The sequence below is a fragment of the Neomonachus schauinslandi genome, chromosome 16, assembly GCF_002201575.2.
Source record: "Neomonachus schauinslandi chromosome 16, ASM220157v2, whole genome shotgun sequence".
Lineage (NCBI taxonomy): Eukaryota > Metazoa > Chordata > Mammalia > Carnivora > Phocidae > Neomonachus > Neomonachus schauinslandi.
In genome coordinates this window covers 24,786,423-24,798,611 of record NC_058418.1, presented here as the reverse complement: position 1 = coordinate 24,798,611, position 12,189 = coordinate 24,786,423, and the positions used below count along the sequence as shown (strand labels likewise).

The window sequence follows — 12,189 nt, the reverse complement described above, 5'->3', positions numbered from 1 at the left end:
GTTGTTAGTTTTATTGTTGAGTTTCAAGAGTTCTTTGTATATTTTGGATAATAGTCCTTTATCAGGTAAGTCTTTTGCAAATATTTTTTCCCAGTCTGTGTCTTCTCATTCTCATGACAGTATCTTTTGCAGAGCAGACATTTTTAATTTTAATCAAGTCCAACTTATCAGTTTCTTTCCTGGTTCATGTGTTTGGTGGTGTTTTTGAAAAGTCCTCACTAAACCCAAGGTCATCTAGATTTTCTCCCATTGTCTTCTGGGAGTTTACATTTAGGCCAGTGATCCATTTTGAGCTGGTTTTTTGTGAAGGGTGTGAGATCTGTGTCTAGATTCATTTTTTTTTGTATGTGGATAGCGAGTTGTTTCAGCATCATTTGTTGAAAAGGCTGTCTTTTCTCCATTGCCTTCATTTCTTTGTCAAAGATCAGCACAGATCACAGTTATTTTAAAGTGAATTCTAAATCTCAGGTGTGAATTCTCTTTAAGCTGTATATCAGTAAATGCATTCTACTTGCAGGGGGATCAGGGATAAGTGAGTTCTGCTTTTATACATATGCTGTTTCTTCTCCTTAGAATCCTTCATGCTGTTTTACTTGATTTAGTCATTCCTTCCAGAAATACTTGAGTACCTGGTCTGGGCTGGGTACTGTCCTAGGTGCTGGAGACACAAGCGTGAGCAAAACAAACAAGGTCTATTCTCATGAAATTTCTCAGTGCAGAAGTTCTGAACCAGAAGTTGATGGTTCAGGGATCCTGGGAGTTCTCAAGACCCTTTGAGGGTCAAAACTGTTTTCACAATAATGAGACATGAGGGTAGGGTGGAGTTTCCCAGAGGCTACATGGCATGTGGCATCTTAACAGATTAAATGCAAAAGCAGGTAATAAATGTCCAATTGCATTTTATTGCATCAGACATTGAAAAGATGTGCAAAAATGTGAAACACAGACATTTTTCTCCCTATTATGGAAAATATTTTTTATAAACATTTAACATATCATGGATTTTTTTTACATGTAATGTAAATGTAATGGTAATTTTAAAATAAATACTTAAAAAATTTATTAGATTGAATTTCTAATATAGTAAATATCAGTACATATAAGCCACATAGACAAAAAGCTCTTTTGGAGTCCTCAGTAATTTTTTAAAAGTACAAAGCAATAAAGAATAAGTTTTTTAAGTGCTCAACGTCACTTGGCATCAGGGAAGTACAAATCAAAACCTCAATGAGATACCACCTCACACCAGTTAGAATGGCTAAAATTAACAAGTTAGGAAACAACAGATGTTGGCGGGGATGTGGAGAAAGGGGAACCCTCCTACACTGTTGGTGGGAATGCAAGCTGGTGCAGCCACTCTGGAAAACAGTATGGAGTTTCCTCAAAAATTTGAAAATAGAGCTACCCTATGACCCAGCAATTGCACTACTGGGTACTTACCCCACAGATACAAATGTAGTGATCCGAAGGGGCACCTGCACCCAACATTTATAGCAGCAATGTCCACAATAGCCAAACTGTGGAAAGAGCCTAGATGTCCATCGATAGATGAATGGATAAAGAAGATGTGGTATATATATATACAATGGAATGCTATGCAGCCATCAGAAAAAAAAAAAATTTTGCCATTTGCAACGACGTGGATGGAACTGGAGGGTATTATGCTGAACGAAATAAGTCAATTAGAGAAAGACAAGTATCATATGATCTCATTGATACAAGGATTTGAGAAACAAGACAGAGGATCATAGGGGAAGGGAGGGAAAAATGAAACAAGACGAAACCAGAGAGGAAGACAAACCATAAGAGACTCTTAATCTCAGGAAACGAACTGAGGGTTGCTGGAGTGGTGGGGGGTGGGAGGGATGGGATGGCTGGGTGATAGACATTGAGGAGGGTATGGGCTCTGGTGAGCGCTGTGAATTGTGTAAGACTGTTGAATCACAGACCTGTACCTCTGAAACAAATAATCCATTATATGTTAATGAAAAAAAAAAGCCCCTCCCCCCCATGGCTAGATAGGTTTAAAGGGTTTAGAAGTCATAGGATCAGCTATTCAGTTCAAAGGCAGTCAGTAGGCAGTTTGTAAATAAAAGGGCATAACTATGTTCCAATAAAACTACTTCCAGAAACTGGCAGCTGGCCTGCAGTTGTAGTTTGCCAACCACTGGTGTAAAGTATTCCTGATAACAAAAAAGTTTGAGAACTTGAGTTATGAGTAAAAAGTTGGTGTTGTAGTTGGGAGGGAACAGGGTAGAAAATAATAGTCAGAATTTCAAATGGTGACATATTGTGAAGATAATTAGAAGGGTCATCTGGCCTTTAGATAAAGTGATCAGGAAAGGTACCTTAAGGAGCTGACTTTAGTTAACTGGTTACTTGTTCAAGGACTTAACTAGGTATCATCTTTTTTGATTAGAGATCCCTCTTGCATTGGGAGGGAAAGCAAATGATAGTTTAAATTTTTATTTTTATTTTGAAGGTTATTAGACTTAAATTCAGAAAAGATTAATTTTTCAAGTTGAATTATAGACTATCCAAAGCATATTTACTTAAAAGGATTGTGGAATGGGCCCCTGGCTGGCTCAGTCAGTTAAGTGTCCGACTCTTGATCTCAGCTCAAGTCTTGTTCTCCGGGTTGTGAGGTCAAGCCCTGTGTTGGGGGATTTAGACAGATAGATAGATAGATAGATAGATAGATAGAGGAAATTATACAGCCTGGGTTAGAACATTGACTTAAGTTACATGACATTTAGCAAGTTATTTGTATCGTTTTTCTTTTCTGAAAATGAAAGTTGGTTAAGATTTCTTCCAAATTTAAAATTTCTGATATGTTTGTTTGCTTTGCCTAGGTTGCCATTTGCCCCCCTCTGCCCATCCCTTCTAAGTCTGCCCCGATCAGATAAGCTCCAACTTACATAATTTACTGGTTTTATGATCTGAAACATTTATTTTGTAAATTTATTTTCTTACCTGTGAGGTAGGGGATAGATGCCTAACCTGGAAACTCACTGAAATGGTGAAATAAAATCAGTGTATGTAAACCTTCGAGGACAATACCTAGTACATACTAGGTGTTTAATAAATGTTTGGGGCAGCTGTTTTAATGAAAATGGAGGAAGGTCTCTATTTTGCCTTATTATTTAGCTTGCTGACCCTGCAACCTGTTTAGACTATAGCAGTAAGAACAAAAGCAACAACAAACAGGCAAGGTCCAGTGAGAGGCATGACAGTTAAATATGAAAACTCATGTAGAGTGGTTAAGGAAGTATAAGAGCAGTATCATTCAAATTTATGTAGCCATTCCAACTTCAGGGAAAGGACAGGGAAACAGCCATCCTTGCCACCAAAATCTTGATTCCCTTGTTGGAGATTGAGGGTATCGACATAATGAAAAAATGCTTTGCTATACCAAGACATAAGGTAATTTTAGCAAAACCAAATTCATGAATTAGAATTGATTTCTTTTGGAATGCAATGCAATGCAAAACAAAGATTGAAATTATGAGAAAAAAATATGTGACTTTAAGATAGATCCAGCAGGGTCAGTATCAGAATTATGTGCAGAAAAGAAACAAATAGATGGGAAGGATCAAAGAATAATTAGAAGAGAAGTCCACAAAGGTGAAAGATTTGAACCTTTGGATTGAAAAGACTCACCTAGTGTTTTGTTCAGCAAGTGCTGATGGCATATACATAGATGTTTTGGTGGAATTTTTTTTTTTTTTTAGGATTTTATTTTCAAGTAATCTTTACACCCAAGGCAGGGCCTGAACTCACAACCCTGAGATCAAGAGTTGCATGCTCCACCAACTGCCAGCCGGATGCCCTGGTGAAAATTTCTTTCAGAGACAGAGTCCAACAAGCCAGCGAGAAAATGTTACCTGCCAAGGAATAAGAATAAAAATGGCAGTAGATTTTTCATCTACATCATTACATGTCAAAAGATCATGAGCAGAATTTACATAGTTCTCAGGGGAAAAGGGTGTGACTAAAATTGTAAACCTGTGCATTTTCTGTAAGAGCTTCAGACTGCCAAGATTGAGACTCTTATATGTCCTTTCTGAAAACTTTCTTGAGGTATGGTGGCTGTGCCAAAAAATGAGTCATAATTAAGGATTCAAGGGGAAAAATGGGTATTTGTCTTATTTTTTAAAAGTTTTTATGTAATTCCAGTACAGTTGACATACAGTGTTCTATTAGTTCCAGGTGTACAATATAGTGATTCAGCAGTTCCATACATCACCCAGTGCTCATCACACAAGTGCACTCCTAATCCCCAAGGATGGGTATTTGTTTTGTGATATAATTGTGAGAAATGAAACCAGAATGGTTGCAGTTAGGTTTAAATGATTGTTTTGACAGTTTTGAAGTTTAATATAATCTTTATTTTAGCAGGTGAGAAAGAGAAAGTTTTACTATTAGCATGGTAAAAATGGGCTTGCCTTGTTTTGGGAGATGTTAGTATTTTTATTCTTGATTTAATAAATTGTAGATTCGATGTGAAATAAAAATATCATGTAGTAGCTAGTAAAATAGAATTGGGATATAGAACCATGCTGTCCAACAAAACTTTTTGCAGTTGTGAAGACATGGTTGTGCTGTTTTGCATTCCCACCATCAAAGTGCTTATTAGTGCTTGGTATTGCCTGTTAAGTTTGGCAGTTCTAGCTAGTTTTAGAATTATGATCCAGAAGTTTGGAGAACATATTAATGTTAATGGCAAATTATTTCTCTTTTGGTTCAAGAAAGGCAGTTGAGATTTTTTGGGACCTAAGGTAATGACTTACACGTACATATTTTGACTATATCCTCAATGTCCTACCAAAAGACCCAACCAATTCATAAAAAACACTCTGCCGTGACTTGGTGCTGATACACCATCTTCTCTTTATCCCCCCCCCCCCAAAAGAGAATGACTATGCAGAGACTTTGTTGAGACTATGGAAACTCTCAGACTGAAACTTTCTTAACCTCCAACTTCCTGAGCTAGACATCTTCTGTCTTCTTTGTTCTTACCATGGAGAAAGTATTTCTTCTAAAAAGGTCTAGTCACTCTGTCTTGACTTTTGAATCCCCCATCACCAAGAATTTTATTTTATCACATAGCTCCATTTCTTGGGATTACTACCCTCTTTTCTGGACTCTATCAGCATTCACTATATTCTGGTCTCTCCCATTTAAAAAAGAAAAAAAGGAACCAAGTGGACAACTTCTCTGGGCCTTTCAGCCACTCTCTAACTTGCCTCTCTCCACAGCCATGCTTTTTGTTAACAGAGCATTCTGTTCAGTCTCCTTTGGTCTGATTTATGCACCAGCCATATCTCATCTCCAAGGTTGCTCTTGCAGAGGTCACCAGTAACTTCTATAATGCCAACCCATGAACACCTGTTAGGCATGATCATACTTGACCTCTCAGCAGATTCCACATGGTTGACTGTGCCATTATTTTTACTACTTCTTACCATAGATTTTTTGTTATTCATATATTTGCACCTTTTACCAGATCACCATTTCTAAATTACTTATTTTGATCCATTGCTTGATTATTTTTAATCAGTTAAGAAGGGTTCATGGGTGCTATATATTCCATGAATTCTTGCATGTTCAAGCATGTCTGCTTGTTGCCTTTTAATTTTTTTCTGATTACAGAAAGAGTACAGGTTCTCTATAAGTATATAATAAAGCATACTTTATTCTAATATTTGTACATGTGAGTGTTTATAGATCTTCTTGTCTGTACCTTCCCTTGACTTCTGAGATACCGCTCTCTCCTGCTTTTCTCTCACCTTTGCTTTCCTTCTCGGTTGTTCAGGTTTTTGCTACTCCTGTGAGCCTCAACCAGCAGTTGGCCACACCTACGGTTAAAAATGCAGAATCTCAGGCCCAGCTTCAGAATAATTCTGATTCTAAGACAGAATCTGCAGTAAGATCCCTAGATGATTAATTGGCACCATAAAGTTTGAGAACTGTTGCAGTCTAGGCCACTGCCTCTCATCAGTGAACTCTTCAATCTTTAAATGTTGGGATTTCTCTTATTTTAGGCATGCTCCTCTTCCCTGTGATTTCAGATAGCATTGTGTGTTAATGCCTCCTCCTCTGCGCTCTGAACTCCTATACATCAACTGCTTTTCTGCCAAGATCTCTCACAGGCATCTAGATCACTCCCACTTTGCATTTCATCTGCTACTATACTGCAGTATCTAGCATAGTGTCTAGTGGGTTCTGATTCAGTATAGGCTGTTTTTTTTTACTGGGGTGGAAGTCTCAAAATAGAGTGATTTCTGCAGTAAAAAGGCAAATGTACGTTGCTTTACACATTTGAATTGGGGTTTGCACTTTCCATTTACTGGGCTATCACCTTTGTTCAGACTTCTGTTTTTACAGCAGATCATTTTACCAGATTATTGTCCTGGGCTTTCCCCATTTCAGATCACCAGTCTTACTAGATACAAGTAACTCTTCTTCTATAGCAGCGGAATTTTCAGAATTACCTTCAGGAAAATAGAGATTTTAGGAAAATACGTACAATTTAAATTCATCGTATTACTTTGCTACAGTTTTGGAAATTAAAAATGGTTGTTTAATTTTTTTCCTTAGCATTATTGTTTTATAATGAAGTTTGATTTTTTTTTTAACTTTTGGCATTTTAAGCTGTTAAATTTTTAAGGAGACTTGGATTAAATTTAATTTTGTCAGTGTGTGAGAGGTAAATCTTAAAATAGATTTTTAACATAACATTTTCTGCATAATACCCTTCACAATGTCAAATGTAGAAAGTACTTCTTTTGCAAAAAGGAGTTAAAGGATGAAAGCCCTTAAATGTTTTGGATGGAGTTTTTTTAACCCATTGATTCCTAATAGAACAAATTCATAATATGAACCTATACTTTATTTTACAGTGAATATTATATCATTTCTAGGAGTAATTTTTGGAGAAGTAAAAGAAGGCTGGAGATATTTGCATCCTATCTTTTTTACTAAATTAAAAATGCAAATTTCACTTTTTTTTTTTTTTTTTAAATATTTTATTTATTTATTTGAGAGAGAGAGAATGAGAGACAGAGAGCATGAGAGGGAGGAGGGTCAGAGGGAGAAGCAGACTCCCTGCCGAGCAGGGAGCCCGATGCGGGACTCGATCCCGGGCCTCCAGGATCATGACTTGAGCCGAAGGCAGTTGCTTAACCAACTGAGCCACCCAGGCGCCCTCACTTCTTACTTTGACACTTGTTTTCACAACTCTCAATCAGACTAGTCTTGATAAAGCAGTTTATTTATTGTCCCCTTTGAAGAAAAAAATTGCTAAAAATTATGTCTATATCATGCCCAAGGCTGTACCTCCTCTGTATGTTGTTTGTAACTTGCTCTACAATACACTGTGATCCTTTTTTGCATGTGTGAGTACATTTCTCCATGTTAAACCTTTATTTGTAAGTAACTGTATTAGCTTCCTGTTGCTGCTGTAACATAACATTGTCACAGGTTCAGTGGCCGGTGTTAAGGATGCAGACATCTTTGAGGGGGGCATTATTTGCCTGCCATAGTAACATTGTGTAAACTTCAAAAAATAGTTGTTGTGTATTACTAGGTATTAGGTATGACTAATCAGAAATTGTTCATCAGTCCTTTATAAAAAGAAACCAAGTTTCCCACATGAAATCAAGAATAAAAGTTTAAGGGGCGCCTGGGTGGCTCAGTTGGTTAAGCGACTGCCTTTGGCTCAGGTCATGATCCTGGAGTCCCTGGATCGAGTCCTGCATCGGGCTCCCTGCTCGGCAGGGAGCCTGCTTCTCCCTCTGACCCTCCCCCCTCTCATGTGCTCTCTCTCTCTCTCTCATTCTCTCTGTCTCAAATAAATAAATAAAATCTTTAAAAAAAAAAAAAGTTTAAGTCCATCCACTTTTACTGTAAGTATGTTAATGTGACAAAGCAATGATTAAATGCTCTGAAATTACTGAGGGCATTGAAGGCTGATTATAAAATGTTTTGATGTAGATTAAAGTCTACTCAAAATTAATACCAAACTGGGCTTGAGATGTAGGCTTTAGAAAGTATAGGTACTAGGTCATTCTTCCTAAATTTTGGATTTTTGTTAACTTTTTTTTATGGGCTTGTCTTAGTGTAATATAATTTTTGTGAAATTTTAAGCTCTTTGTAAAACCAGTGTAAATATTCTACCTAGTCGAGAAATTTATTAAGGTTTATTGTGCTAAAGGTTAGTTAAATGGCAGTTGATCTTTGGCAGACATGTTTGATCACCTTTACGAACTCCAAAGTATCTTTTGGAACCCACACATTTAAACTATCTTTTGGAACCCACTAACTGGTAGGTGACCTCAAGCAAGGCGAGAAAGTTTGGAGATGTCAGGTGAATATATATTTTGGAGTATGTACCATCTATGATATACATAAATTACCCATCTCCCTTAATCCAGACAAAATCTGTGTGAGGCTGGAAATACTGTCCCAGTTTTATGGCTGAGCAGGTGGTGAAGACTGGGTTTGAATCCAACTGTGTGTAGGTGACTCCAGAATGCCTACGCTTTTATTGTCCTGACTCACTTGTTGAGAGGTTTGTGTGTAGGTTAATGGTTTTCAGATGGTGCTATAAGTCTCTGTAACAGATCCTTTGGAAGTTTGGGAAAAATGATTTTTTTTTTCTCAGAATCATTCCTTCCCTTTGACTTGTTTTATACATTTCGGTTCAGTTTTAACTGTTTGGAAAGAGTTTCCCTGCCTAAAACATTTGGAGTCTCCTGCCCTAGAAACCTCAGACCTTTCTAGAATGAATATGATTTAGAAAATAAAAATGTAAGTAATAATAATTTGTCAGTGAACAGTCTTTATCTAATTTTAATGATATTTCTATTCCTAATGATGTTTTGTGTAGCCTAATATTAAAATGAGGTTGAAGTGTTTGAACACACTATTAAGAGGGCTGGGAAGTGATTAGAATTAAGATTTGATGTGGAAAGTGGGTAATCTGCACCTTACTGCACAGAGTTCACTCCCACTACAGCTCCTGCTGCGTTTGAAGGCTGCCCTGTAAGCATGATGTAATGACAGGTTAAACCCCGGAGTGTACTACCTGACGCAGTGTAAATCTGAGGCCCAAGACTTTATTGGGGCACGGGTAATGCTTCTTTAAAAACACAACAAGCTTCTCTGTTTAATGAGGCCATTTAAGATGGTTTTCCCAGAGTGGGAAGAGAGTATAATCTCAGTTTGGAGGTTGAAGGAGTTTAATATGGTTATGTAGTGTTTACTACTCTCGCTGCAATCTTTTTGAAGGGAGAGAAGGAGTTGCAAGTATGGTGCCAACAGGGGTAGAAGTAGAGGAGTGAGTTAGAATTGAGGAAATACCGTAGTTGACGCCCGGTAAATAGTGAATGAAGTGCGGAGAATGCTTTTACTCTATGTTCACATGGTTAACCAGGAGGAGAGCACTTGTCTGGCCATATATGTCCCATATACCCTGTGTAGGTCTTAGGTTGAAATCATACAAAATTGCCAGTATCTGTTTTGTTCTACAGAAAGGCATGTTTCAATCTAAATGTAAGCTTGTGGAAATGCTGAGGTCGCAGTGTTGCTGGGGGTCAAGTGTAGGGTTGGAGGTGCGCTGCGCAATGCCCCGGGGCAGTCCTGGGCTGGGAGGGCGGAGCTTGCAGGCGTGCCCACAGCGTCAGCCCCGCCCCTGCAGGCCCCGCCCAGCCAGCCCCGCCCCACGCTAGCTGCGCCCTGAGCCTGGGGCCGGCTGGCATTGCGGGCTGGAGCAGGCTTGCCCAGCAGCGGCCAGGCCCCAGCCCTGGGCTCCGCGTGGCTCTCCCGGCGGGCCGGACCCTATAGTAGCTCCAGAGCTGGCTCCGAGGGCGCGCTTACTCCAGCCTCCTCACACTCTACAGCCCCGTCCTTCACCCAAGCTGGCTAGCTAACGAATGTGAGGAAGACAGACTTGCAAGACTGACGGTTTAGGGCCCAGCGGAGGACAGCTCAGTGATGGCGCCCATTTTTGGAAACGCAGGCGAATTTGAGCTCGCAGGGAGGTGTGGTCGACTTCTGCTGGGACGGGAGAGGCTTCATTTCTCTGCTGCTGCGGTGGCCGGTGCTTCGGAAGAGTGAAATGGAGTGTTATAGAGCAGGGCACTTACCTTCGCTTCTTGAAAACTTGAACTCGGACATGCGTAGGAACAGAAGGTGTCCAGGAGGGGCCTCTGTTAAAAACCGTATTTGCTTCTGGGGGAAAGGCTATGAGCTCCCTGACTTCTCATGACCGGGAAGTCTCCCTTACCTTTTCTGTACTCCTGGAGGGGCGTCTTGCTCACATGTTTACCAGCAGCTGGGACAAGGAAGAGAAAAGGTATTGCCGTTAAGAGACTGGGTTGCTTAAACTATGAAACGGGAAAGTTCTTGTAAGCCAGTGGAATCTGGATCAGGGAGTGGCTGCAATGTAATTGAGCTCCAATTTGCAGCTCTGTTTCTTTTGATCAGCTGTACTTTTCTCTGTTTTAAACTAAGCTTCAGGTTACGTCATCACTCCTGCAGGGTTGTCTAAAGACACTTGAGCCCTTGGTTCCTACTGCAGGGCTGTTGTGTGGTTGGGTTCTTTTTGTTTGAAGATGGAGCTGGGTTCTACCTTTGGAGCTTTGGGAGGTTTTAGCAGCGGCTGCCCTGTAATACCTTCATTCACAAGAAATACCGGCCTCATTTCACTTGTTTTCAGTCTTTAGATAGGGATTTAAATTGTGCTTTCTACAGCGTTTGGAAAAATAATAAAGATATATTGTAACATAAGCCCGAATGATTGATGATAAGTGTACAGCTGTTTGCTAGGTTAGGAAATGAAATGATAGTGATTTTCTGCTTATATTTTCCTAGTTCTAATATGTTGAATACAAACTGATTTTACTGCCCCTTGATGTGATTAGCTTGTTTTGGTTTAGTGATTTGAAAAGGCATTGGTGGTTTAGACTGTTTTGTGCTCAGGGAACCACTTTTCCAATTCGAATGTTGCTCATAAGTGAACAGTATAAAATGGACCATGAAACAGGCATATATATGGGGCATTTGGGCAGTGCTAAGCGCATTGTTTCCAAGTGATGGAAAGTGAGTGCATCATCATATGCACAAAGAATCTAACACCTGGGTTATACAGTGTTTCAGATGATGAGAATTGATTCCTGTTGTCCCTAAGTCCATGTGATAAGCCACATTATGATGGAATTCTGTACTTTTGTAAACTCTTGAATTGTAGAATATTAGTCTACTTAGTTGACAGTGGACTTAATCTTTTTTTTGGGGGGGGGCAGCTTCAGCCCTCACTTGAGGTGTCTATCCTTGAGTAATCTAGAATTCAAATTGCATTTATATGGTCACATTGGTAACCAGCATTGTTTTTTCAAAGTCACATTCTTTGCAACAGAATAACAATTATAATTGGGAAAGCTTTAAATTTGAGGCAATAAATTTTAATTTTGTTAGAAATATGGCTTATATAGTTATTGGGAATACAGTCTTAGGACATCAGTAGACTGATATTTTGTTACCCCCGAGATAAATATGGCCTGTCATATCCTAGCAAAGGTAGTTTCCTGGGAAAGTTGTTTATCTTTCATTTAGCCTGATAAGTTGCATTGTTGTCATTTTTTCTAAGTGACATTTATCTCTTAAATAGTATTTATTACTGTACTGATGAATGCTTCAGGAACACTGGTGAACCCTAGGGTACAAGGAATTCTTAACCTGTTCACTATACTGTCCCCAAGGTTGTGTGTGTCTCTCTGGTGCTTTTATCTTTATTCTTTATTTACCTTCTTTTCTGGCTCTTCTTTCCCTTTGCAAATTATATCTGATTTGTATTGTGGAATGGAAGTAGATTAGAAAGATGTACTTTCTCTAAGTACCAGACTAAGAACTTTTGAAGATGGCCTTCTAATTTCTCCTCTCTTCCTCCCACTTTTGAGGTACTGACCAGTAGGAAATAAGATTAATACATAGCTGATGTTAATTCTAGGGGAAAACTTACTAGATGAAGATGGATGATGGGATGGCAGCATACCCTTCCCCTGGTGCCCCCTCCATTCCCTAAATCTATGTCCAAAGCAGATTACTGTTATCATTACGCAGAGCTAATCAGAGCTAATGTCCTGGTGATTCTTTGGATCGCTTGTGACTCCCTGTAACTGTTGGGAG

At 39.1% G+C, this 12,189-nt stretch overlaps 1 protein-coding gene across 4 annotated transcripts in view; it reads left to right on the top strand.

The window, feature by feature from the left end:
• SIAH1 (siah E3 ubiquitin protein ligase 1) overlaps positions 1 to 12,189 on the top strand; it is a 30,089-nt gene that overhangs the window by 4,586 nt on the left and 13,314 nt on the right. The window contains exon 1 of one of the 4 annotated variants that reach the window (XM_021705831.1): positions 9,734 to 10,357. The exons of 2 other annotated variants lie outside the window; for them this stretch is intronic. In XM_021705831.1, the coding sequence (XP_021561506.1) occupies positions 10,267 to 10,357 (91 nt within the window). In that variant the 5' untranslated portion in view covers positions 9,734 to 10,266. Of the gene's footprint in view, positions 1 to 9,733; positions 10,358 to 12,189 lie in introns of those variants that run through there. One more of the 4 variants, XR_006541382.1, reaches the window with a different exon arrangement.